General features: G+C 42.7%; 2 protein-coding genes across 2 annotated transcripts in view; one reads left to right on the top strand and one right to left on the bottom strand.

The window, feature by feature from the left end:
- ppfia3 (PTPRF interacting protein alpha 3) overlaps positions 1–24,851 on the top strand; it is a 70,027-nt gene that overhangs the window by 24,789 nt on the left and 20,387 nt on the right. The window contains exons 10-26 of the mRNA XM_060902248.1: positions 2,397–2,531; positions 2,874–2,957; positions 4,622–4,753; positions 4,841–4,903; positions 7,308–7,387; positions 7,829–7,994; positions 8,077–8,270; positions 8,518–8,758; positions 9,256–9,389; positions 9,642–9,793; positions 10,867–10,960; positions 11,738–11,819; positions 13,002–13,202; positions 14,023–14,085; positions 17,440–17,466; positions 22,311–22,486; positions 23,900–23,997. Coding sequence (XP_060758231.1) covers positions 2,397–2,531; positions 2,874–2,957; positions 4,622–4,753; positions 4,841–4,903; positions 7,308–7,387; positions 7,829–7,994; positions 8,077–8,270; positions 8,518–8,758; positions 9,256–9,389; positions 9,642–9,793; positions 10,867–10,960; positions 11,738–11,819; positions 13,002–13,202; positions 14,023–14,085; positions 17,440–17,466; positions 22,311–22,486; positions 23,900–23,997 — 2,122 coding nt within the window. The remainder of the gene's footprint in view (positions 1–2,396; positions 2,532–2,873; positions 2,958–4,621; positions 4,754–4,840; positions 4,904–7,307; positions 7,388–7,828; positions 7,995–8,076; positions 8,271–8,517; positions 8,759–9,255; positions 9,390–9,641; positions 9,794–10,866; positions 10,961–11,737; positions 11,820–13,001; positions 13,203–14,022; positions 14,086–17,439; positions 17,467–22,310; positions 22,487–23,899; positions 23,998–24,851) is intronic.
- The window catches only part of LOC132868929 (neurotrophin-3), a 71,854-nt gene continuing 59,553 nt past the window's right edge, over positions 12,551–24,851 (bottom strand). Inside the window, exon 2 of the transcript XR_009650898.1 lies at positions 12,551–13,200. The gene's annotated coding sequence lies outside the window, so the exon portion shown is untranslated. The remainder of the gene's footprint in view (positions 13,201–24,851) is intronic.

Genomic DNA, 24,851 nt, shown 5'->3' with positions numbered 1-24,851 from the left:
ACTTGTGATATGCTGACTTTGGGGCTATTTCTCATTCTGTATAGACGCAGCTTTGGTCATTAGAATGTCTGGAATAATCGATCACCTAATAAGGCAATATTTTGATCAGGGGTTGACACAGGGAGAGATTGCATTAAGTCTTTTAATAAGGGATCATTTCAAAATGAGTCCGCGGCACCTCCGCAGAAGACTGGCCCGGCTTTGTCTCTACCGACGGAGATGCAGTGATCCAGCTGAGATCATGAAATAATTGTTTTGTTTTCTCGAGATCTCAAATTAGTTGTGTTGTTTTCTCAAGATCCTGAATTAATTATGTCGTTATCTCGGGATAACAAGGTGAATAAAAAAAGATTATATGAAGGGCCTCTTGCGGCTTCCGTAAATATACACTCAAACAAAACAGCAGTAAAGGAGGAGAGGGGCGGCAGCCCGAGGAAAGCCCCCACATGAGCGCACAGCATTTGCAGCATAGGCTACCCAACTCAGTACAAGAACAAAGCACTTACAGTGTGTGCAGTCGGCTTCGTGCGCATTGTTCTGCACCTCTCGGAGGAAGGGGTAGGTGCCCTGTAAATCTTTGGAAAAGGTACATTTTCTTTTCGGCATAATTGCTGCGGCATTACTGCTGCTAGCTGCTAAACAAAGAACATTTGCGCCAGTTAATGTTTATTTTATTGTTGCATGGCAACACGTTCTGTTGTCTGGAATAATGTGGCTAAATAAACACCCATGCCACAGGGCCAGGGGGCAGTAACCAGGAAAGTTTGCGATTCCTGTCAATTCATCAAAATAGTAAATGCAGACATTTCTCCGCTAATGATTCCCACGCTGCTCAGTCGCAAACGTCGCAAGTGGCGAAAACCGGGACATATCCGTGTCCCGACAGACTTTTCTCGGGACACACAACCCCAAATCGGGACTGTCCCGGTAAAGCCAGGACGTCTGGTCACCCTAACCTAACCTGCATGTCTTTGGACTGTGGGGGAAACCGGAGCACCCGGAGGAAACCCACGCGGACACGGGGAGAACATGCAAACTCCACACAGAAAGGCCCTCGCCGGCCACGGGGCTCGAACCCGGACCTTCCTGCTGTGAGGCGACAGCGCTAACCACTACACCACCGTGCTGCCCAGCAATAATAATAATAATAATAATAATAATAATTTTTCTCATACTAAAGGTTGCTGTACAACCAGAAAACACAAAATACACAGATATCACTCCAGTGATGTGCATTTTGTATCAAAAAATGTCTAGTTAAGAAAATGTTAAGTTTACGTTCAAAAATATGCGAACATCTATTTCAAGTGCATGTAATAAATGTACATCACTGAAATTACACAAAAAATGGCCACAAAATAACAAAAAAAATTTATTCAGTTACATTCAGGCTTCTTTTATCAACTTTTTAATAAAGTTGTGTGAAAATAATTCCTTCTAGATTGACAAAAACTTTACTGATTTTCCTCGTATTCACACGTCTGTGTCGATAAACGCCAATTCGCCATAAATTACTGAGCATGCTCACGATACATTTACATTTAGCCACACCGTTTAACAAAACTCCATAAACGGCAAAGAGAGGTGAAAACGATAAACTGTGAAAAAGATACAGTACCAGTCAAAAGTTTGTACACTCCTACTCTACTCATTCGTACCGTAGATGTTTCTATATCGTGACTTTTCTCTACATTGTCGAACAAAACTGAAGACATCAAAACTATGAAATACCATCTGGAACACATCTGGAATGATGTGGTGAATAAATAAAACTGTTAAAAAACAAAAAAGCGCTTGATATTTTAGATTCTTCAGCGTATCCATCGTTTCCCTGGATGACACTTTACACACTATTGGCATTTTCTTAACCAGCTTCACGAGGGAGTCACCTGGAACGCTTTTCAATTGACAAGTGTGTCTCATCAGAAGGTCATTAGTTAATCAGTGGATGAGTTTTTGACCTTCTTAATGTGTTTGAGATCAAACAGTAAATAGTAAATAATAAAAATGCTATAAGTAAATAGCCCTATTCAACAGCACAACTGTAGTAATCCATATTATGTCGAGAACCGAACAACTAAGTAAAGAGAAATGACGTTCATTATTACTTTAAGACATGAAGTGACTTTTAATTCATAAATATAAATAAAGACCACTGAATTCGAAGATGTGCCCAAACTTTTGTCTGGTACGGTATGTTCCTGAGCAATTCTGTCTTTTTTAATGTTGCCGCAGTGTGGCCTGAACATTTGTGTGAATTAATTTCCAGTCGTTTAGTACTTCAGCTAATATTATGCCGTACGTGTTAAGGAGTGTTCAGTCAAGCGTGTCTTTCTCATCTGCTTGTCTGTTCTTTTGTCTCGTTCTCTCTCTTCATCTTTCATTTCTCTGTGCAGAGTGAGGAGAAGAACAGGCAGCTGCAGGAACGTCTGGATGACGCAAAGCAGAAGCTCCAGCAGACGCTGCAGAGAGCCGAGACGCTGCCCGAGATCGAGGCTCAGCTTGCTCAGAGAGTGGCTGCTCTCAACAAGGTATCACACACACACACACACACACGGACACAAAGTGTAAAATCCTGACAAATTATTTTCACCGTTTTATCTCAAAACTATCAGATCCACTAAGACGTGTTCGGTATGTTAATACGCTGAGGTCAGCACATGAATACATTTTTAATAAAAGTGAGGCCACGCCCACAAGAGAAACTACAAGCGAGACAACTGACTTGTCACCTGCTAGTGCGTGAAAATTGTATTACTGTAATCCAACACAGTGTTGAGTATTTTTATTCAAATTAGTCCCTTTTTAAACGTCTTATTCTCTTTCTCTCGTCCGTCACGCTTTGTCTGTTTCTCTCCGTCCTTCTGTTACAGGCGGAGGAACGCCATGGCAACTTCGAGGAGCGCCTGCGACAGATGGAGGCACAACTGGAGGAGAAGAACCAGGAGCTGCAGAGAGTGAGTCACGATTTTCTCCTCTTTTACATCATCTCTCTCTCTCTCTCTCTCTCTCTCTCTCTCTCTCTCTATCTCTTTCTGTCTCCCTCTCTCTCTCCCTCTCTCTGTCTTTCTGTCTCCCTCTCTCTGTCTTTCTGTCTTCCTCTCTCTCTCTTTCTGTCTCTCTCTCTTTCTGTCTCTCTCTCTCTCTGTCTTCCTCTCTCTCTTTCTCTCTCTCTGTCATTTTGTTTGATGCTGGAGTTTAACACTCAGAGCTCCAGTGATGAATAACTGGAGCATTTTAGTCCATTATGTTTTAGACGAAGACTCTGTGGAGTGTGTGTGTGTGTGTGTGTGTGTGTGTGTGTGTGTGTGTGTGTGTGTGTGTGTGTGTGTGTGTGTAATAATTGGAGCTCTGGGTGTCAGGAAGGCACTGTAAAAAAAGAAGACGACAAAAATGAAGAAGTTATTATTAAAAAGTGAAAAGAAGTGGGAAGAAGGGAACCGCCAAGAAAAAAGAAAGAGCTGTCAGCTGTTTGTGTGTGGGACAAAAATATAAAATATCATTTTTCACCTTCTCTTGCCACACGAGTGAAGAAAAACATGAGAACGCACCTCAACTCAGACCGAAACAGTGTCACATGACGCATAACATCATCGGCACGATGTATAAATAGCTGAGAGAAAGCCAGGATGAATAAAGGAACAGTTTGGTGGACGACTAAAATCTAAATAAAAAGGTACGCACGGTGCTCAGTGGAAAGAGTGTGAACAAGTCCTGGCAGACTTTCTTACCAAAATACTTACTTGGGTATTGTTATGTATTTGCTCTAAGGCAAGTGTCTTATAAGGCATGACTTTCGACCAGACGCATCTTCTGACAACGACCTTTTAGGAGAGCATTAGTTTACTTGTTAACTTTTATTTCTCAGTAACTTTTCAAAAAAATCTCAGTGAAAAAAAAGCCCCAAAAATGATAATTTAAGAAAACATGTTTTCTTAATCCATATCCAGGTATCATTAGTCTTGCATGGTGTGCGGCGTTCTCTGTACAAGTCACTGTGAACGAGCCGTTACTATAGAAACGATAATATATTAGGACGAGCGCATTAATATAAACCTGTCCTTTGAGTACCGTCGGCGTTACCGTCTTTTCGACTGTCCAAGCTGCTGTTGGAGAAAATTAATCAGCACCGTCAGATTTGAGAAACAGCACTGTGGTATAATTAAGAATAACTGGAGGCTTTTAGGGATTTTGGGACATTTATTAATATTTAGCGTTTTTTTTTACTCTGCTTCACTTTCTGCCTTTCTCTCTTTCACTCTGTGTTTCTCTATTTCTTTATATTTCTTTATATTTCTTGTGTTCCAGAATGTGATACTCTTATAGTGCACTTGTTTTGCAGAGTGGCGTGTATGGCCATGCACGAGTTTAGAGAGAGAGACTGTGTGTGTGTGTGTGTGTGTGTGTGTGTGTGTGTGTGTGTGGCTCGTTGTACCGTGTACATGTTCTTGTCACTGTGTATGTGTGGGATTTGTTTTACATTTGCTCTGCTCTCTGCCAGGCAGGCATTTTTTTATCACAGGCCAACACACTTTTTTTCCTCCCACTCACTTTCTTTCTTTCTTTCTCTCTCTCTCTCTCTCTCTCTCTCTCTCTCTCTCTCTCTATGTCTCTCGTCCAGGCGAGACAGAGGGAGAGGATGAACGATGAACACAATAAGCGTCTCTCCGACACTGTGGACAAGCTGCTGTCCGAGTCGAACGAGCGCCTGCAGCTCCACCTGAAGGAGCGCATGGCAGCGCTCGAGGAGAAGGTGGGCGTTCACGCGGAACACGACTCGTTTGATTTTTTTATTCTTTTTCCATGTGTGAACTAAGTAAGACTCCTTCATGTCTCACAGAACGCCTTGTCTGAGGAGCTCGCCAATATGAAGAAGATCCAAGATGATCTGCTGGCAAACAAGGTACATTTTTCTGTACACACACCTGCACGGGTTAATACACACCTGTGCACATGTGTAAAAACACAGTCAGTGACCATGACATTATACAGTACTACACACGTCAATACACACCTCTGCCAGTCAATACACACCTCTGCCGGTCAATACACACCTCAGCAGGTCAAAACACAATTCCACAGGTCAATACACCTCCACCGGTCAATACACACCTCCGCCAGTCAATACACACCTCCGCCGGTCAGTACACACCTCCGCCAGTCAATACACACCTCCACCGGTCAATACACACCTCCGCCGGTCAATACACACCTCCGCCAGTCAATACACACCTCCGCCGGTCAATACACACCTCCGCCGGTCAGTACACACCTCCGCCAGTCAATACACACCTCCACCGGTCAATACACACCTCCGCTGGTCAATACACACCTCTGCCAGTCAATACACACCTCCGCCAGTCAATACACACCTCCGCCAGTCAATACACACCTCCGCCAGTCAGTACACACCTCCGCCGGTCAGTACACACCTCCGCCAGTCAATACACACCTCCACCGGTCAATACACACCTCCGCCGGTCAGTACACACCTCCGCCGGTCAGTACACACCTCCGCCAGTCAATACACACTCACACAGGTCAATACACACCTCCGCCGGTCAATACACACCTCTGCCAGTCAATACACACCTCCGCCAGTCAATACACACCTCCACCGGTCAATACACACCTCCGCTGGTCAATACACACCTCTGCCAGTCAATACACACCTCCGCCAGTCAATACACACCTCCGCCAGTCAATACACACCTCCGCCAGTCAGTACACACCTCCGCCGGTCAGTACACACCTCCGCCAGTCAATACACACCTCCACCGGTCAATACACACCTCCGCCGGTCAGTACACACCTCCGCCGGTCAGTACACACCTCCGCCAGTCAATACACACTCACACAGGTCAATACACACCTCCGCCGGTCAATACACACCTCTGCCAGTCAATACACACCTCCGCCAGTCAATACACACCTCTGCCAGTCAATACACACCTCTGCCAGTCAATACACACCTCCGCCAGTCAATACACACCTCCGCCAGTCAATACACACCTCCGCCAGTCAGTACACACCTCCGCCGGTCAGTACACACCTCCGCCAGTCAATACACACCTCCACCGGTCAATACACACCTCCGCCGGTCAGTACACACCTCCGCCGGTCAGTACACACCTCCGCCAGTCAATACACACCTCCACCGGTCAATACACACCTCCGCCGGTCAATACACACCTCTGCCAGTCAATACACACCTCCGCCAGTCAATACACACCTCCGCCAGTCAATACACACCTCCGCCAGTCAGTACACACCTCCGCCGGTCAGTACACACCTCCGCCAGTCAATACACACCTCCACTGGTCAATACACACCTCCGCCGGTCAGTACACACCTCCGCCGGTCAGTACACACCTCCGCCAGTCAATACACACTCACACAGGTCAATACACACCTCCACCGGTCAATACACACCTCCGCTGGTCAATACACACCTCTGCCGGTCAATACACACTCCCACAGGTCAATACACACCTCCGCCAGTCAATACACACTCCCACAGGTCAATACACACCTCCGCCAGTCAATACACACCTCCGCTGGTCAATACACACCTCTGCCGGTCAATACACATTCCCACAGGTCAATACACACCTCCGCCAGTCAATACACACCTCCACCGGTCAATACACACCTCCGCCGGTCAGTACACACCTCCGCCAGTCAATACACACCTCCACCGGTCAATACACACCTCCGCCGGTCAGTACACACCTCCGCCGGTCAATACACACCTCCACCGGTCAATACACACCTCCGCTGGTCAATACACACCTCTGCCGGTCAATACACACTCCCACAGGTCAATACACACCTCCGCCAGTCAATACACACCTCCGCTGGTCAATACACACCTCCACAGGTCAATACACACCTCCACAGGTCAATACACACCTCCGCCGGTCAAAACACAATTCCACAGGTCAATACACACCTCCACCGGTCAGTACACACCTCCACAAGTCAATACACAATTCCACAGGTCAATACACACCCCATACATCAATACACACCCCATACATCAATACACACCCCATACATCAATACACAGCAGCACACATCAGTACACACCTGCACAGTACAAAGTGCTAAAGACTAAGAAACACTGCTGTTCTGACATTCTGTCTACTTTCTTTCATTTTCTCCCCTTTTCTCTTCTTTTGTATTTTTTAATTACTTTCCCCTCCTTTCCTCCCATTTCTTTCGGCTCTATCATTCTTTTTTGTTCTTTTTTCATCCTCATTAACTCTCTCTCTCTCTCTCTCTCTCTCTCTCTCTCTCTCTCTCAGGATCAGCTGATTGCGGAACTGGAGAGGCTGCAGCTGGAACTGGATCAGCTGAGGGGCCGGTCTGGCTCCTCCTACTCTCGGTAAGCCCCTCCCCCACCCTCCCCTCCCCCCTCCTCCTCATTGGTGTTCTGAACGCTTTTAAGATTGTAACATTGCCAAGTCATGATGTGATGGTTTTTTTTCCCCGAGTGATTTTTGTAATGCAGTATTTAGAGCACTATGACTCGAAGGAACTGGACCTGGTGAGGATTTATGTAGCCTTTATAATGGACTTTCCCACTTATGGTTTTGCTCTGCAAGTATAAATGAACATGTTTAATAATTTAGCCAACTTCTAGTTCGAATAAGAGAATCACATTTACTCACATAATGACTTACCACAGTTACGACACCTGTCAGTCAAAGCAAAGGAACCTCTCAAAATGTAAAATACTCCCTGGTGGGCTGAAGTTCCAGGTCCCGGTTACGTTTAAAGGTACAGTTCAGTGGGAGTGCTGATGGTTCTCGGTTCTCCTCGGCAGCTCTCTTCCCGGCAGTGCTCTGGAGCTCAGGTACTCCCAGGGAGGCGGTTCTCTTCCTGCTGGCTCCACCACTCACCTGGATCATTATGGCAGTACAGGCTCAGGGGGTGTGGTCAGACGGGCCCATCGAGGACGTTGGGGCGGAGCCAGAGAGGATGCCAGCAAGGTGAGAAGCTTCAGTTATTTTTTATTGCTACAATGGATGTGTATCTGGGGTCATATTGCTAAACCCCTCCTCTCCTATGCAGTACGGCGAATGGGAGAGCGGCGCTTTGCTTGGCCCGGGTTTCGAGGGCGGAGTCGAGGGCGGCTGCTCTGATGAGGATGATGATCGTGAGACGCTCTTTGGCTCTGAGCTACTTTCTCCCAGCGGACAGACAGATGTCCAGACACTGGCCATCATGCTTCAGGAGCAGCTGGAGGCCATCAACAAGGAGATCAAGTGAGCTTCAGATGCACAAACACGTTATGTAACATGACAAATGACACAAAACTTTAATTTTATAACAATTTAAAACAGTAATATTTCACCTCATGCCAAATAAAGAGGGGAAACTTTTGACAAAAATATAGAAAATCTGTCATTTATTCGTTGGTCATTTCTCCATTTTGAGTTCCTTCCAGTTCTTCACACACTTTGCATATCTGAGATCTACCAACGCTTATTTCATTCTGTCTGTGTGTCTCAGATTGATTCAGGAGGAGAAGGAGAACACAGAGTTGAGGGCTGAAGAGATCGAGAGCCGCGTGAGCAGCGTGGCTCTGGACGGACCTCCGGTTCCTCCGTCCTCTTTAGGAAGAGACGCCAGTGGCAGGACCTTCATTACTCCGTCCCTCACCTCCTCCACCCTGGCGTCTCCCTCTCCGCCCAGCTCGGGTCACTCCACCCCACGCCTGCCCCACTCTCCGGCACGCGAGACTGAGAGACAGGTAGCGTATCAGCAAAAACTCGTCAATGACAATAAGACGCGGTTCTGTTGTTGTGTTTGAGAAATGCACCATAAGTTCTGGAACAGGTCTAGCTGATGCTTTGACTTGCAAATGTGCTATATTAAAAAATTAAGCAACAATAATTCAGGGATATACACAATCTTAGCATTTTAGATCTTCGGATTAACTACGGTAATGCTAACACTACAAATGCTAAACTAAACAGCGAGGCTACGGCACAAAGGGGGCACTGTAGTACCATTAAAACAAAAAATGCTTGATAAATTCCACAATTAATCAATTCATATTTAAATTGTTCTTTTAATCAGACATAATTTAAAAGGGTGGATCTTATAATATATATTGCTTAATTTATTTAAAATATGCTTATTTGACAAAATGCTTGACCGCTAATTTTAAAAAATGAGTTTTTCTTATTTATAGATGCATCTAATCGTCTGATTAAATCACAGGATTTGATTCGTTTTGTTTCTCAGAACAACAAGGAAGACGACAGGTCCTTGGCCCTGCTGGACTCCACCCCTCCTCCCACCCCTCGTGCGCTGAGATTGGACAGAATGAGCCACACCCACCCCGGAGCCATGCTGGATGACAGCCGCGAGTTCCGCAGGTCCGTGAGACGCTTTATATTTTAACATCAGCTGCTTCTGGGTCAGAATTTGAAACACGGGAAAATGTTATATTGCGATACAACATCTCGTAAAGTGTACTGCGGAATAATATGATAGCTAGCTTAACATGAGCAAACATGTCTGGTTAAATTGTCCTGAGACTCCACCTTAAACTGATCTTTTTTTTTTTTAAAGTATGTTTCTCTCTGTGAATCTGTCTCTCTCCGTCTCTCTGTCTCTTGTCCCTGAAGTCTGTCGGCAGACGGCAGCAGCTCTAACAGCAGTCAGGATTCTCTCCACAAGGCCAGCAAAAAGAAAAGTATCAAGTCTTCCATTGGCCGTCTGTTTGGAAAGAAGGAGAAGGGACGCATGGGACAGCCAGGCCGCGAGTCCACCTCTTTGGGTGAGCCAGGGACAGGAAGACAATGGGCAGAGACAAAGGACGTTAACATGAAGAGCTGAGACATCAAGGGTGATGACATGTAGGGCCTGTAAGACAAGAGGGACGAGAACATAAAGGGCAGAGATACAAGAGACTGGGACGTAATAGACATTAGGGACAGGGATGTGATGGGCAGAAACATAGACAGGGGTATAGGGGACTAAGAGATGAAGGGGAGAGACAAAAGGGACTGGTTCATGAAGGGCAGAGACATAAGAGACAGGGACATGAAATGCAGAGACACAAGGATTATGACATGTAAGACAAGAGAGACCAGAATATGAAGGGCAGAGATACAAGATTCAGGGACATGATGGACAGAGACAGCATGGGAATAAGACAGGAATATAGGAGACCAAGAAATGAAGGGAATAGACACAAGGAACTGGTTCATGAAGGGCAGAGACCTGAGGGACAGGGATGTAAAGGATGGGAACGTGATGGGTAGAGAAATAAAACAGGGGTGGGGTATAGGGGACCAAGAGATGAAGAGGAGAGACAGAAGGGAGTGGTTCATGAAGGGCAGAGACATAAGAGACAGGGACATGTAGTGCAGAGACACAAGGGCCATGATGGGACCAGAACATGAAGGGCAGAGATACAAGACACAAGGACATGATGGACAGAGAAAACATGGGCATAAGACAGGGGTATAGGAGACCAAGAGAGACACAAGGGACTGGTTCATGAAGGCCTGAGGGACAGGGACACAAGGGACAGGGGCATGATGTACCTGTACATAGAGGTTAGAGACACATGAAGGGCAAAGATATGAGGGACCTGGAGATGAAGAGCAGAGACATGAGGGACAAGGATATAAAGGATAGAGATATGAGTGACAGGTGGACGATGTGGCACAAAGGGACAAGGACATGATTGGCAGAGATGAAAGGGACTTTCATATTAAGTATAGAAACATTTAGGACATGGACACACATGAAACTGGGACATTCTTAAATGTTAAATGTATTTTAGCGTCCAAAGTATCTGAGTCCACTACTAACTATCAAGTTTATCCTGGTTTTCTATTCCAGCTTCCACTCCGTCTGATGATCTGGGCTCCGTCGACCCACTCGGTCTCACCAAGATGGCTGGACCCGTGGACAAGGACCGCCGCAGCAAGAAGAAGTACACTCGTCTGTCTTTCTCCATACGGGCTGCGTCTCGAATCACTCACTATATTCTTACATTATACACTTTATAGTGGACGTTTATAGGGCAGTGATGTTTGAGCTGTCAAATGTCCAAATTTTCAAAACCGAGACCGAAAAGTGCAGCAAAGCTTCTAAATCTACAAACAGGAAGCTGTAACTAACTAATGTTAGCTAGCTAAATAACATTAAATAAGCTAACGGGCTCTGCAGGGCGTTAGCTAAACATAAACAGCTAGCTTGTTGAAAGCGTAATAACATGAAGGATTAAGCAGAGCAAATTAATGTGATACCACAGCCCTGTCGAATTCTTGATTCTGATTGGTCATGAGGTGTTGATTAGTTTTCTCATTTTCTGTCAGTGAGTCACATTACAGGTTTATACTAACACGCTTGTTTTAATACGTTATCGTTTCTATAGTAATAGCTCATTTATAAGGAAATAACTTGTTTTACAGATGGTCCACAATATTAAATGTAACTAGAAAAGGATAAAAAGTTTTTTAATATTAAACACTTTGTTATGTGGACATGGATTATTTTACTATAACAGCGTGTGTTTTGTTCCTTACATTCAAGGTGTTGTTGTTGTTGGTGGTATAGAAAAGTATAAAACTTGAGACGCAGCAGCTATTTCTGTTCACTTGTTTCCTCGTCTTTTCATTTCTTTCTTCTCATTCTTACTGATTTTGGTTTTGATGTTGAAACTGTACTTGTGTCATTTTATTAAACCGAGAATCTTTCTTTCTTTAAGACATGAGCTGTTGGAGGAGGCGTGTCGTCAGGGGCTTCCCTTCGCCTCCTGGGACGGCCCCACCGTTGTGTCCTGGCTAGAGGTTTGGACTGTTTTTATTTACATACATGAATAAATATCTGCATACTTATTACTTGTAAGCCTCGTCAGTATCACGCTACAGGGTCTCCACAACACCAGAGGGCGATATCTGGACAGGCCACCGTTAATGCACCACTAGGTGTCAGTATAGAGCACTAAGAACACTGTTATAGGAGAATATCTGCGCCATTAGGCCTCGTTCACACCTGGTGATCAGATTACATTTGTAAATTTATAAATGAATGAAAGATGAGCCAATGAATGAAGCTATGAAAATCATTTCCACACGTTCTCACAATCATGATCTATTTATGTTTTGTTGCTGTCTGGGACACAGTGATAATGCGTTCACGTTCAAGCTACAGATATGATGTGGACGTATTTGCCTCAGACCACCTGGGTGGGCCGAGGGATCGGATTACAGTTTCACCTCGTTTACTCATTCTGCCTTCAAATGGAGCTCATGATTACGACATGGGAGATTGTATGAGAGCTCCGCTGCTAGGCAACGGCAACATGGACGCCAAAAGACTCCATGTTCAGGCTAGCGTTAGCAATTTAGCACGCTAACAAGCACATAATGGAATGTAACGTAGGAAAAGCAAAGGCATTATGAAAACATTGGGAATATCAACATCTTCCTCAGACATATAAAATTATAAAGAAAACTATATGAGTTAAATTACAAGATATGAACTTATCATCTAATGAGAAATGGATTTCCATGGCCTCCACTATTCCTGAAAACGTCGCCAAACACGTCACTACTCATGAGCTTTCAGAAAATTTCCACTTCCGAAGTCGTGAATACCACAAGAGGGCGTCGTTCGTGTGGACTCTTCTTGTGAACATGGTAAACGCATCATTAGCTCTGGACCTTTAAATAGCATGACCATAGAGGAATACGAATGGGCGTCTGACTCCAATAAGCCACACCCATTATTATTTTGAGCTTGAAAAAGGGAAACTAACCTAAAAAAATCCAAATTTTAGTGACCTCTGTGTGATCTTATCATTAATGCAAAAAAGCTGCTTTCTTGTGTTGAAAAGATTTTAGCCTTTAACGTCTCACACACACACACACACACACACACACACACTTGCGCTCCTTGCTATTTTTCTCTTTTTCTAAATGTATTTCTTCATTGCTTTATCTTTCTCTCTGACCATCTCTCCGTCTCAGCTGTGGGTGGGCATGCCAGCGTGGTACGTGGCAGCGTGTCGTGCTAATGTGAAGAGTGGAGCGATCATGGCAAACCTATCTGACACAGAGATCCAGCGTGAGATCGGCATCAGTAATCCGCTGCACCGCCTCAAACTGCGCCTCGCCATCCAGGAGATGGTGTCACTCACCAGCCCATCTGCTCCAGCCAGCACCCGCTCTGTACGCACACACACACACACACACACACATACACTGCACATTAACACATCACAAAGTGGACCTATTTCTGTGTGTCAAACCCGAATCAGAGTGAAATTGATTCTTTTGATTCGTTTGCTGTTTCGTTTTGCACTACACATAATTAAATAAACCACAAAGCTACAATCATTATCGGAGTTGTGTGTAGGGCTGAAAATGTGTTTCCTTCGTTGGTCAGAAATACAGCAGTAAACAAACTTTTACCAAGTGCTTGTAGAAATCACAAAAGTCTCCTGAGCATGGAGGACATGGAGCTGGCACTGAATAAATGAACTAATCATAAAGGTATAATTATATAAACAACTACTGTAGTTTAAAACATTTTGTGTAGTACATCCTGCGTTTATTTTCGCTTTTTGTTTTTATTATCGGTCCATATCTCTAGAACACATGGCATTTCTGAAGTTTTTTAAAAATTGCGCAATCAGAAACAGCATGGCACGTTTGATTCACTTTCCGAGGGTGAGTCGATTCAGAGTCGAGTTCACTTGCTTTTGGTCCACACCTGAGTGTGATCGCTGTGTTCTCACCTGCCGAAAGAACCGCACTGAAGGGAAGGAGAGAACACACAAGACCTTCAATACTGCATGTGTGAAAGCATCCTAAGATTCACTTTCACTCACCAAAGCAGGATTTAACAGCATTATAACGGTATTCATTTAAAACACACACAGTATCAGGTCCTCATTTGGCTTTACACTGAATGTTCAGTAAGAGAGCTAAATATCCAGTTCTGAATTTTATCACTGAGTAACAACGTCCTGTGTCTTTCTGTCTTTAGTCGACCAGTAACGTGTGGATGACCCACGCTGAAATGGAGTCTCTCACCGCAGCCACTAAACCAGTTAGTAACTTTCATTTTTCTGAATTCCTTAATGACCACATGTACATGCTGTTATCCATCTGACAGAGAGTTCACTTACAATATTAGCAACTATCCATTTTAGCTAAGATATACGTCCTGACTATAACTAATCTAATGACAGATTTCACCAACGTATTTTGTTCTGGATCATCCATCTGTCATTCAAACCAATCACACTGCAGCATATAATAGCAATAATGCTAGCTAGCTCACTATTTTACTCTTAAAGGTCCCATGGCATAAAATTTTCACTTTCTGAGGTTTTTTAACGTTAAAATGAGTTCCTCTGACCTTCGCAAGTCACCCCAGTGGCTAGAAATTTCATAATGTGTAAACCAAACTATGCCCAACATTTGAGAATGGCGCGTCAAAACGGCGCGTTGATAAGCTCTTCCCTTTACTACGTCAGCAAGGGAGATGATCCCCACGCCCCCCCTCTGGATTCCCACCCACTGTATGGATTGCCCCGCCCAGTTGTAGTGAGGAGACCATAGAGGACACAACAACATGGCATCACCTAAGCGAGCGAAACATGGAAATTGCGCTGTACATGGATGTGACAACACAGAAAAGAGTCTGTTTTTACTGCCGACGGGAGAGCCCCTGAAGACGCAGTGGCTTAATTTTATTTACTTCAATAATACGCCGTCGAGTCTACCTAAGACGGTGTATGTTTGTCGGAAGCATTTTCCTGAGGAATGTTTCCACAACTTGGGACAGTACAGGGCAGGTTTTGCACATCAACTGTCACTGAAGCCTGGGTCCGTACCAAGCATCCCTGCCGCATCAGCCACAAACACCCAACAAGTAAGTGTATAACTGGTTGTTTTGCCGTGTTTTAAAATCGGTGCGTTAGCCTAGCAATGGCTACATTAGCTGTGCAGCTAACTGCTTCCTGCAGTTAGCCAGGTACTCTGCACTACAAAACTAAAGAGCATGCAGCATGCTCTGTTAAACTGAGTTTAGTCTGGAAATTGACTGTAACTTATGAGCTTATGTTTGACTATTGCTCCGCAATGCATGTCTTCTGTTGGATAAGCGATATGTTGCTGTAGTTGCTGCTTCTATCCTCTTTGGTTATGGAGTGCGTGTTCAAGCCTAGGGTATTATACGTTCGTAAACTACCACTCCGAACACTCTCACTCTCTGTTCTCTGTGTCACGTTGAGTTTACGAAAGGAGTCCGAGGGAGAACGGGGTTTTGTCTTAGCAGCGTGGCTACAGGCGCTGATAGCAGCGAGTATGTGTGTGCGCAGCTTGGTCAAGCCCCTCCCCCTCCCCCCATGGCCTGCCCCCACCCTCTACCCTTCCCCGCCTCCTGCTTCTCATTAGCAAAACGACGCACTGGGAAAAGCGCTGAAATGGGGCTTTCTCCCAGGAGGCTATATTTACGTGCCGAGGGTTCATTTTGAGAAAGGTTGCGGATATAACATCCGGAAGCCTCCACGAGCCCGTTTAAAGCATCAACAAACCACCATGCCATGGGACCTTTAAAAGTATCTAAAGACGTTTTCTCAAACTGTTAGGTTTTTTTTTTATGTTGCCTAGCTGGAGCTAGCAGTGAAGATTATGAATATTTATGATAACGACTTTTAAAATCTTCTCAGAAATCATGTTGTGTTAGCTTAGGTTAGCGAGCTAGCAATTTTGCCCTCAGAAGTAGCTAAGGATGTTTACTTAAACCTGTCAGGTTTGTTTATGTTAGCTAGCTAGTTATTTTGCCCTCAAAAGTACCTAAATGCGTTTTCTCAAATCTGTGAGGTTTTTATGTTGGCTAGCTAGAGTGAGGATTGAAGATTATGAACATTTATGATAACGACTTTATAATCTCAGAAATCATGTCGTGTTAGCTTATGTTAGCTAGCTAACTCTTTTACCCTTAAAAGTACCAAAAGACATTTTCTCAAACCTGTCAGGATTTTTAGTGTTGGCTAGCTAGAGTTAGCAGTGAAGATTCTAAATATTTATGATAATGACTTTTAAAATCTTCTCAGAAATCATGTTGTGTTAGCTTATGTTAGCTAGCTAGCTATTTTGCCCTCAAAAGTACCTCAAGATATTTACTTAAACCTGTCAGGTTTGCTTATGGTAGCTAGCTAGAGTTAGTTGTAAAGAAAATGAATATGTATGAGTAGAAAGCCAAGAGAAGTCATTTAAAGGTTTCTACTGGTTCCTGATTGGGTTTAACATATTTCCAGTGGTCTGGAATGGTCGGCTCTAATGGTTCCTGATGGCTTATCTAATGATACTCTGATGGAAATAATTTCCTTTTGAAAGAATGTATAATTTAGTTTGGATAAGATTTAATAGTAACTAGAAAATCAGACCATTAGAACAAGTCTTAGTAAAATCTATAACATAATGGAAACCGTTAGACATAACGAGTGATAACGAATAGATTTTAACGAATTTCTAGTGAACGCTAAAGTTGGCTTAATGGAATGTTTGCTTGTAATGGTTCCTTGATGGACATTTTCAGGAATCTGATTGAAACCATGAAGCCAAGTTTCCTGAAGGTACATTATAGAATGGAAAACACTGGTGATCTTTACTGGTCCCTAATTGACTTTAATGCATTTTTTGGTGGTATCTAATGGTAGTTTAAGAGAATATGGTGTTTCTACTGGTTCCTGATGGTGTTTCTAATTAGATTTGGATGGATGGTACCCAGGAGAAACAGTACTATTAGGGTGAAGTGGAATTTAATGGTTAAAAAAAAAATCACTAATGGAATATGATGAACATCGTTAAGGCAGGTCTGATTAAGGTCCGTTACATAATGGAAATTGGAGATTTTCCTAATGATTTTTTTTTTTTTGTTCAGCAGGGACCATATTGTATAATAAATACTATTAAGTGTTTGAGACGCAGCTAATGGATTTATTTAGTGCGCTTTATACATAATTATATAACACAGTGTTTGATTTCTGATAAAGATAAAACGTTTTAGTGTGGTAAAGCAGTGCTGAGAGACCGAGACCACCCTGAGTAAAGACATCAAGAAGAAATTGTTGGATATGTGTTGATCAATCTCTCTCTCTCTCTCTCTCTCTCTCTCTCTCTCTCTTTCTCTCTCCCTCTTTGTGTGTCCTCATTAGGCTTTAGTGTTAAGCATCTTCTGCTTTTCCCTCAGAATTCTGTCATAGCGTACACACTGCTTCCACCTAATGACCCAGTCACTAACAAACTGTTCCCCCCTTTGTTCCCTTTCTTCTTGTCCTCCCTCGACATCCCTCCTTCTTCTTCCCTTTCATCGGCGTGTCTTTCCCGCTGCTCCTGCTGCTTTTCCTCCTCTCCTCTCCCCGTGTCTCTCTTTAACTCCTCGCCTGTGCAGGAGCTGAAGGAGTTCAGCTGGGATCAGGTACGTCAGCACGACACAGCACAGCAGGTTCACGCAAACTTCATGACATAAATGCTGTTTATGGGGCTTTTGATGATTGTAGATGGATAGAAATGAGCTCATTTGGCTTGGAGAAGAAAATAAAAATAATCCAGCCTTAGTGTGTGGTCCTCAAATAGCCTCTTAGGAGCATGCCTTTAAAAAAACAGCAACTCATTTCTGGTTTAAGAGGCAAAACTTTGTATAATCTGAAAAAAAAAATGTTGGCCTTCCTTCAGGCATGGTGTAAAATAATAACCACAATGCATCACATCATCATGTCCAATCCTCAGAAACAATCTCATAAACATAGGGAAGAGCTGAAAATTTTTAAATTAAAATTTGCCATGTATTCCTTCAATCCTTCATTCATTGGGATTTGTTTCTCTATTTCGTATTTGGAAGCTTTGCCTTCATCTTCCAACCACTTTTATAAATCAAATAACTATCCTTCCATTCTATAATTAACTGGCTAGCACATACACTCACCGGCCACTTTAATAGGAACTTGTTGTTGATTGTAAGATCCCTGTTCTTGGCTGCAGGAGTGGAACCCAATGTGTTCTTCTGATGTTGCATGCTGAGATGCTTTTCTGCTCATCACGGATGTAAAGAGTGATTATATGAGTTGTCAAGTCAAGTCATTTATTTATATAGCACATTTAAAAACAACAGGGGTTGAGCCAAAGTGCTTCACAAAAAAGTTAGCTAAGGAGTCTTAACATGGGCAATAAGACCATACATCTACACAAGATTATGTGTGGTTATTGGTGGCACAACAACAACAACAAAAATAAGTAAGTAAATAAAATAAAACCAGACATCAGTATGAATTAAAAACAAGTGAGAAAAAATAGGTCTTAAGATTGGATTTAAAAGAAGTAATTGTAGAGGAGGATTTGATGTGCGGAGGGAGGGCATTCCAAAGCTTTGGAGCAGCTACAGAAAAAGCTCGGTCACCACGGGTTTTGAGGCGTGAACGTGGGACGGTAAGGAGTGATTGATTTTGTGACCTGGGTGCAGAGTGTGGGAGCAGAAGTTCAGAAATGTATGGTGGGGCTAAACCATTAAGGGCTTTAAAAACAAAAAGTAAAATTTTAAATTCAATTCTGAATTTAACTGGAAGCCAGTGGAGCTGAGCTAAAATCGGCGTAATGTGTTCCCTCTTTTTTGTGTTGGTACGGAGCCTGGCAGCAGCATTCTGTACAAGCTGGAGTTTGTTGAGATTTGATTGTGACATACCTATGTACAGGGAATTACAGTAGTCTAAACGGGAGGAGATGAATGCATGGATGACTGTTTCAAGGTCTGTTGGGGATAGAATGGGTTTCAGCTTGGCTATGGTTCTTAATTGATAGAAGCTGCCTTTAACCACGCTACTGACTTGCTTGTTGAAATTTAAGGAGCTGTCTAGTAGAACGCCCAGATTTCTGACTATGCTATGTAGGTTTGACGAATGAGGACCAAGTGCATTACCAAGGCTAGCGACAGAAGAGGAGGAGCCAAATAGAATTATTTCAGTTTTGCTTTCATTAAGTTGCAAAAAGTTGTATGCCATCCAATATTTAATATCCTCAAGACAGCTAAACAGTTTGTTGAGGGTGGAAGTGCAATTTGGAGTGAAGGGCAGGTAGAGCTGTGTATCATCGGCGTAGCAGTGATATTGAATGTTATGCTTCTCGAGGATAGAGCCCAGGGGCAGCATGTAAAGGGAGAAGACCAAGGGGCCTAGAATGGATCCTTGGGGGACACCATATTTACTTGCAGCAGTGGAGGAAGACTGGCTGCTTACTTTAACACAAAAGGTTCTGTCCTCCAAATAGGACCTAAACCAGTTCAGGACTGGGCCTTGCAGTCCTACTTTGTCATGTAGGCGTGCCAACAGAATATTGTGGTCTATAGTGTCAAATGCAGTACTGAGGAGAAGGATGGCACATGAACCAGAGTCTACAGCGAGCAAGATGTCATTATGCACTTTAAGTAAGGCAGACTCTGTGCTGTGAAGGGCTCTGAAACCTGACTGAAGTTTATCCAAAATGTTAAAGTTGTTTAGGTGGAGTTACTATATCCTTCCTGGCAAAAAAACTCAAACCACCTAAAATCTGTTCATTTCCCTCTGACCCTCTCTTATCAACAAGGCGTTTGTTTCCACCCACAGAACTGTCGCTCACTCACTCAGTGTTTTTTGTTTTCTGCACCATTCTGTGTAAACTCTAGAGACTGCTGTGTGTGAAAACCCCAGGAGATCAGCAGTTTCTGAAATACTCAAACCAGTCCATCTGGCTCAAACCAACACCCATACCACAGTGAAAGTTCCACTTTGAGATCACAGTTTTTCCCGTTCTGATGTTTGAATGTTAGTGAACATTAACTGAAGCTCTTGATTTGTATCTGCATGATTTTACGCATTGTGCTGCTGTCAAGTGTTTAGCTGATTGGAAAACAGCAGGTAGATGTATGGGTGTTTCTAATAAAGCAGCCGGTGAGTGTATTTCATTTTAATAATGCTTAAGAACATCTGTTTCTAAACACTCACTTAATCTTTCAGAATAAATTGACATTAAATATGACGAAGTAGAGATTCTGAGAGCTTCTGAGATTTTATTTCGGCCTCCCACAATTCGAGGACCTCTGTAATAAGTGCTGTATTTAAAGAAATTCAATCATTTTCATGTTCAATTAAATTCAACACCAGCCAGGTTATAAAGCGTATGTGCTTGAGAGATTACACATTTGAATATAAGGTATGCATGCAGACTTTTCAATATCGATTTTAGTACCAAATTTGAATAATTTTACTAGTTACGAAAATAATCAAAATGTGAAAGCGGCTTTACATTTGAACGCATGATGACATGCCCCCTTGTGTCCGAGTCAATATTAATTATGTGATTATATTCACATCGAAATAACAAACTCAAAAATTATTTGTTGATGTTTTGACTGTAGGAGTGTGATTTATGGTGGGATTTACAGTGACCTTGATCATTTAAAAGCTGCTGTTAACTTGTCACCAGGATTTTAAAAAAATGTATAGCTATGCTAGCATGAATTAGCGTTAACATACAACCCCGATTCCAAAAAAGTTGGGACAAAGTACAAATTGTAAATAAAACGGAATGCAATGATGTGGAAGTTTCAAAATTCCATATTTTTTTCAGAATAGAACATAGATGACATATCAAATGTTTAAACTGAGAAAATGTATCATTTAAAGAGAAAAATTAGGTGATTTTAAATTTCATGACAACAACACATCTCAAAAAAGTTGGGACAAGGCCATGTTTCCCACTGTGAGACATCCCCTTTTCTCTTTACAACAGTCTGTAAACGTCTGGGGACTGAGGAGACAAGTTGCTCAAGTTTAGGGATAGGAATGTTAACCCATTCTTGTCTAATGTAGGATTCTAGTTGCTCAACTGTCTTAGGTCTTTTTTGTCGTATCTTCCGTTTAATGATGCGCCAAATGTTTTCTATGGGTGAAAGATCTGGACTGCAGGCTGGCCAGTTCAGTACCCGGACCCTTCTTCTACGCAGCCATGATGCTGTAATTGATGCAGCATGTGGTTTGGCATTGTCATGTTGGAAAATGCAAGGTCTTCCCTGAAAGAGACGTCGTCTGGATGGGAGCATATGTTGCTCTAGAACCTGGATATACCTTTCAGCATTAATGGTGTCTTTCCAGATGTGTAAGCTGCCCATGCCACACGCACTAATGCAACCCCATACCATCAGAGATGCAGGCTTCTGAACTGAGCACTGATAACAACTCGGATCGTCCTTCTCCTCTTTAGTCCGAATGACACGGCGTCCCTGATTTCCATAAAGAACTTCAAATTTTGATTCGTCTGACCACAGAACAGTTTTCCACTTTGCCACAGTCCATTTTAAATGAGCCTTGGCCCAGAGAAGACGTCTGCGCTTCTGGATCGTGTTTAGATACGGCTTCTTCTTTGAACTATAGACTTTTAGCTGGCAACGGCGGATGGCACGGTGAATTGTGTTCACAGATAATGTTCTCTGGAAATATTCCTGAGCCCATTTTGTGATTTCCAATACAGAAGCATGCCTGTATGTGATGCAGTGCCGTCTAAGGGCCCGAAGATCACGGGCACCCGGCATGGTTTTCCGGCCTTGACCCTTACGCACAGAGATTCTTCCAGATTCTCTGAATTTTTTGATGATATTATGCACTGTAGATGATGATATGTTCAAACTCTTTGCAATTTTACACTGTCGAACTCCTTTCTGATATTGCTCCACTATTTGTCAGCGCAGAATTAGGGGGATTGGTGATCCTCTTCCCATCTTTACTTCTGAGAGCCGCTGCCACTCCAAGATGCTCTTTTTATACCCAGTCATGTTAATGACCTATTGCCAATTGACCTAATGAGTTGCAATTTGGTCCTCCAGCTGTTCCTTTTTTGTACCTTTAACTTTTCCAGCCTCTTATTGCCCCTGTCCCAACTTTTTTGAGATGTGTTGCTGTCATGAAATTTCAAATGAGCCAATATTTGGCATGAAATTTCAAAATGTCTCACGTTTGACATTTGATATGTTGTCTATGTTCTATTGTGAATACAATATCAGTTTTTGAGATTTGTAAATTATTGCATTCCGTTTTTATTTACAATTTGTACTTTGTCCCAACTTTTTTGGAATCGGGGTTGTAGATTACTGACAAAATATAAACTATATAACATGTATATTGATTTTCTGTAAACAGAAAACCTTTTTGGGTGCCTTTTATAGTCCAGAGAAAATGTTTAGCAGGTAATCAAACTACGTGAAAAAGTCTTTGTAATGCAAGTGTGTGTGTGTGTTAGATTCTGGCCTACGGTGATATGAACCATGAATGGGTAGGGAATGACTGGTTGCCCAGTCTGGGTCTGCCCCAGTACAGGAGCTACTTCATGGAGTCTCTGGTCGACGCCCGTATGCTGGACCACCTCACCAAGAAAGAGCTGCGTGGGCAACTCAAAATGGTGGACAGCTTTCACAGGTACCATTAACACCTTCAATCCTTTGCTGAGTATGAGAGCTTCAATAGGACAAAGTACACAGTGGCCGTTAAATGCAGAAAAACTTCCCTGTTTGAAGAAGAACCGGGTGTACACAGGTTTTAAAATGGCTGAAATGGAACAATGGAGTTTCACTATTATTATTATTATTATTATTATTAATTTTTCAGCTTTTTTTAAAAACCATATTGATTATCTTAAAGAAGCTTTCCAGACCCATCAAAAGGCTTACTTTAAAATTCATGTTCTGACCCAGGGGTTTCTCAATATTGCAGCAACACTGAGAGTTTAGCGGTTTAAGATTAGCGGTTGATGTTAAATGAGGTAATTTTACTCAAACTGAACTTTTTCTTGATAATTTATCAACACGTCTGAGGTAAATGTTGACATTCCTGATTGTTTTATCTTATTTTCGAGAAGATTACATGCACTCTTGAGTTATTCACTACTTTAGAAGTCAGTATTTTTAAATTCATGTTGTGACACAATGCTTCGTTTCTCAAAATGGCAGATCCTGGAAATTTGATTAGCGGCTGATGCTAAATATATTTAGAGCATAATTTTATATATTAAGCTATTTCTTAATAATTTACCAACACATCTGAGGTAAACGTTGATATTCCTGATGGTTTATCTGGTTTTCACTTGTGCTAGCTTAATTGTTAGCCTCAGTTTTTAGCTAGCATATACACAGGGATATATAAATATTTAATTCAGCCAGTCCAAATCCATAGACTTCAAAATGCCTGATATGGAGTATGATTTTTTTTTCATTATACAAATCATCTTAAAGCAGCTTTACACATCACTGTCTTATGCTAATTTAAAATATGATCATGTTTCACTAAGTTTATAAGAAGATTTCACATAAAGAATCTACTCTTGTTGTATTTATACCACTTTAGAAGTAGGTTTTTTTTTTTGTTAAAATTTATGCTGTGATGTAGTGATGACATTTCTCAGTGTTTAAAAGTTGGATTAGCGGTTGATGCTATACATATTTACAGTGTAATTTTAGTCATGCTGTGCATTTTCTTGATAATTTACCAACGTATATGAGGTAAATGTTGCTATTCCAGATGTTTTTATCTGGTTTTCTCTTTCACTATGCCTTTAGCTTGGGTGTAAATGGTGTTTGTGCTAGTTTAATCATTAGCCGTAGGTTTTAGCTAGCACATGTATGGTGTCCTAGTTTTTACTGGAATGAATAAAGGAGATAAAGGGAACAAACTGGCCCTAATGAGCAGTGTGTGTGTGTGTGTGTGTGTGTGTGTGTGTGTGTGTGTGTGTGTGTGTGTGTGAATGAGCTGGTAGCTGTAATGATACTAAACAGTGTTTTGCCACTGTATTAGTCTTTGATCCATCTTGTTGACTCTCATGACCTTTGACCTCAGGGTGAGCCTGCACTACGGCATCATGTGCCTGAAGCGGCTGAACTACGACCGGAAGGAGTTGGAGAGGAAGAGAGACGAGAGCCAGCACCAGAATAAAGGTCTCGTATCTCTTTAGACTTTCATCACGTCGTATTATTAAAATTCGAAAATGGCTTTCACCAAAACCACAACTGACAAATTACCAGGTTGCAGGTCCGTTTAAAGAACACTTGACAAGTGAGGAGAATGATAGTGAGTAAATCTATATCTAATAAATTAAACTGTAAAAACAACAACAACACAGGAACAACTAAGCTATAACCAGAATAATCAGATCACATTCATGCAATTTATCCATTAAGGGACATATTCAGAATTGGAGATTTGAGTCTGAAAGCTAAGTCAGTGTTTACGCAAGGGAAGTACACTACCGTTCAAAAGTTTGGGGTCACCCAGACAATTTAGTGTTTTCCATGAAAAGTCACACTTTTATTTACCACCATAAGTTGTAAAATGAATAGAAAATATAGTCAAGACATTTTTCTGGCCATTTTGAGCATTTAATCGACCCCACAAATGTGATGCTCCAGAAACTCGTCTCGTCTTCTTCCGCTTATCCGGGGCCGGGTCGCAGAGGCAGCAGTCTAAGCATGGAAGCCCAAACTTCCCTTTCCCCAGACACCTCGGCCAGCTCCTCGGGAAGAACACCGAGGCGTTCCCAGGCCAGCCGAGAGACATAGTCCCTCCAGCGTGTCCTGGGTCTTCCCCAGGGCCTCCTCCCGGGGGGACATGCCTGGAACACCTCCCCAGGGAGGCGTCCAGGAGGCATCCGAAAAAGATGCCCGAGCCACCTCAGCTGATTCCTCTCGATGTGGAGGAGCAGCGGCTCTACTCCGAGCTCCTCCTGAGTGACTGTGCTTCTCACCCTATCTTTAAGGGAGCGCCCAGCCACCCTGCAAAGGAAACTCATTTC

This window comes from Neoarius graeffei, chromosome 20 (genome assembly GCF_027579695.1).
Source record: "Neoarius graeffei isolate fNeoGra1 chromosome 20, fNeoGra1.pri, whole genome shotgun sequence".
In the NCBI taxonomy this organism is placed as follows: Eukaryota; Metazoa; Chordata; class Actinopteri; order Siluriformes; family Ariidae; genus Neoarius; species Neoarius graeffei.
This window is presented reverse-complemented; position numbering and strand designations above follow the sequence as displayed.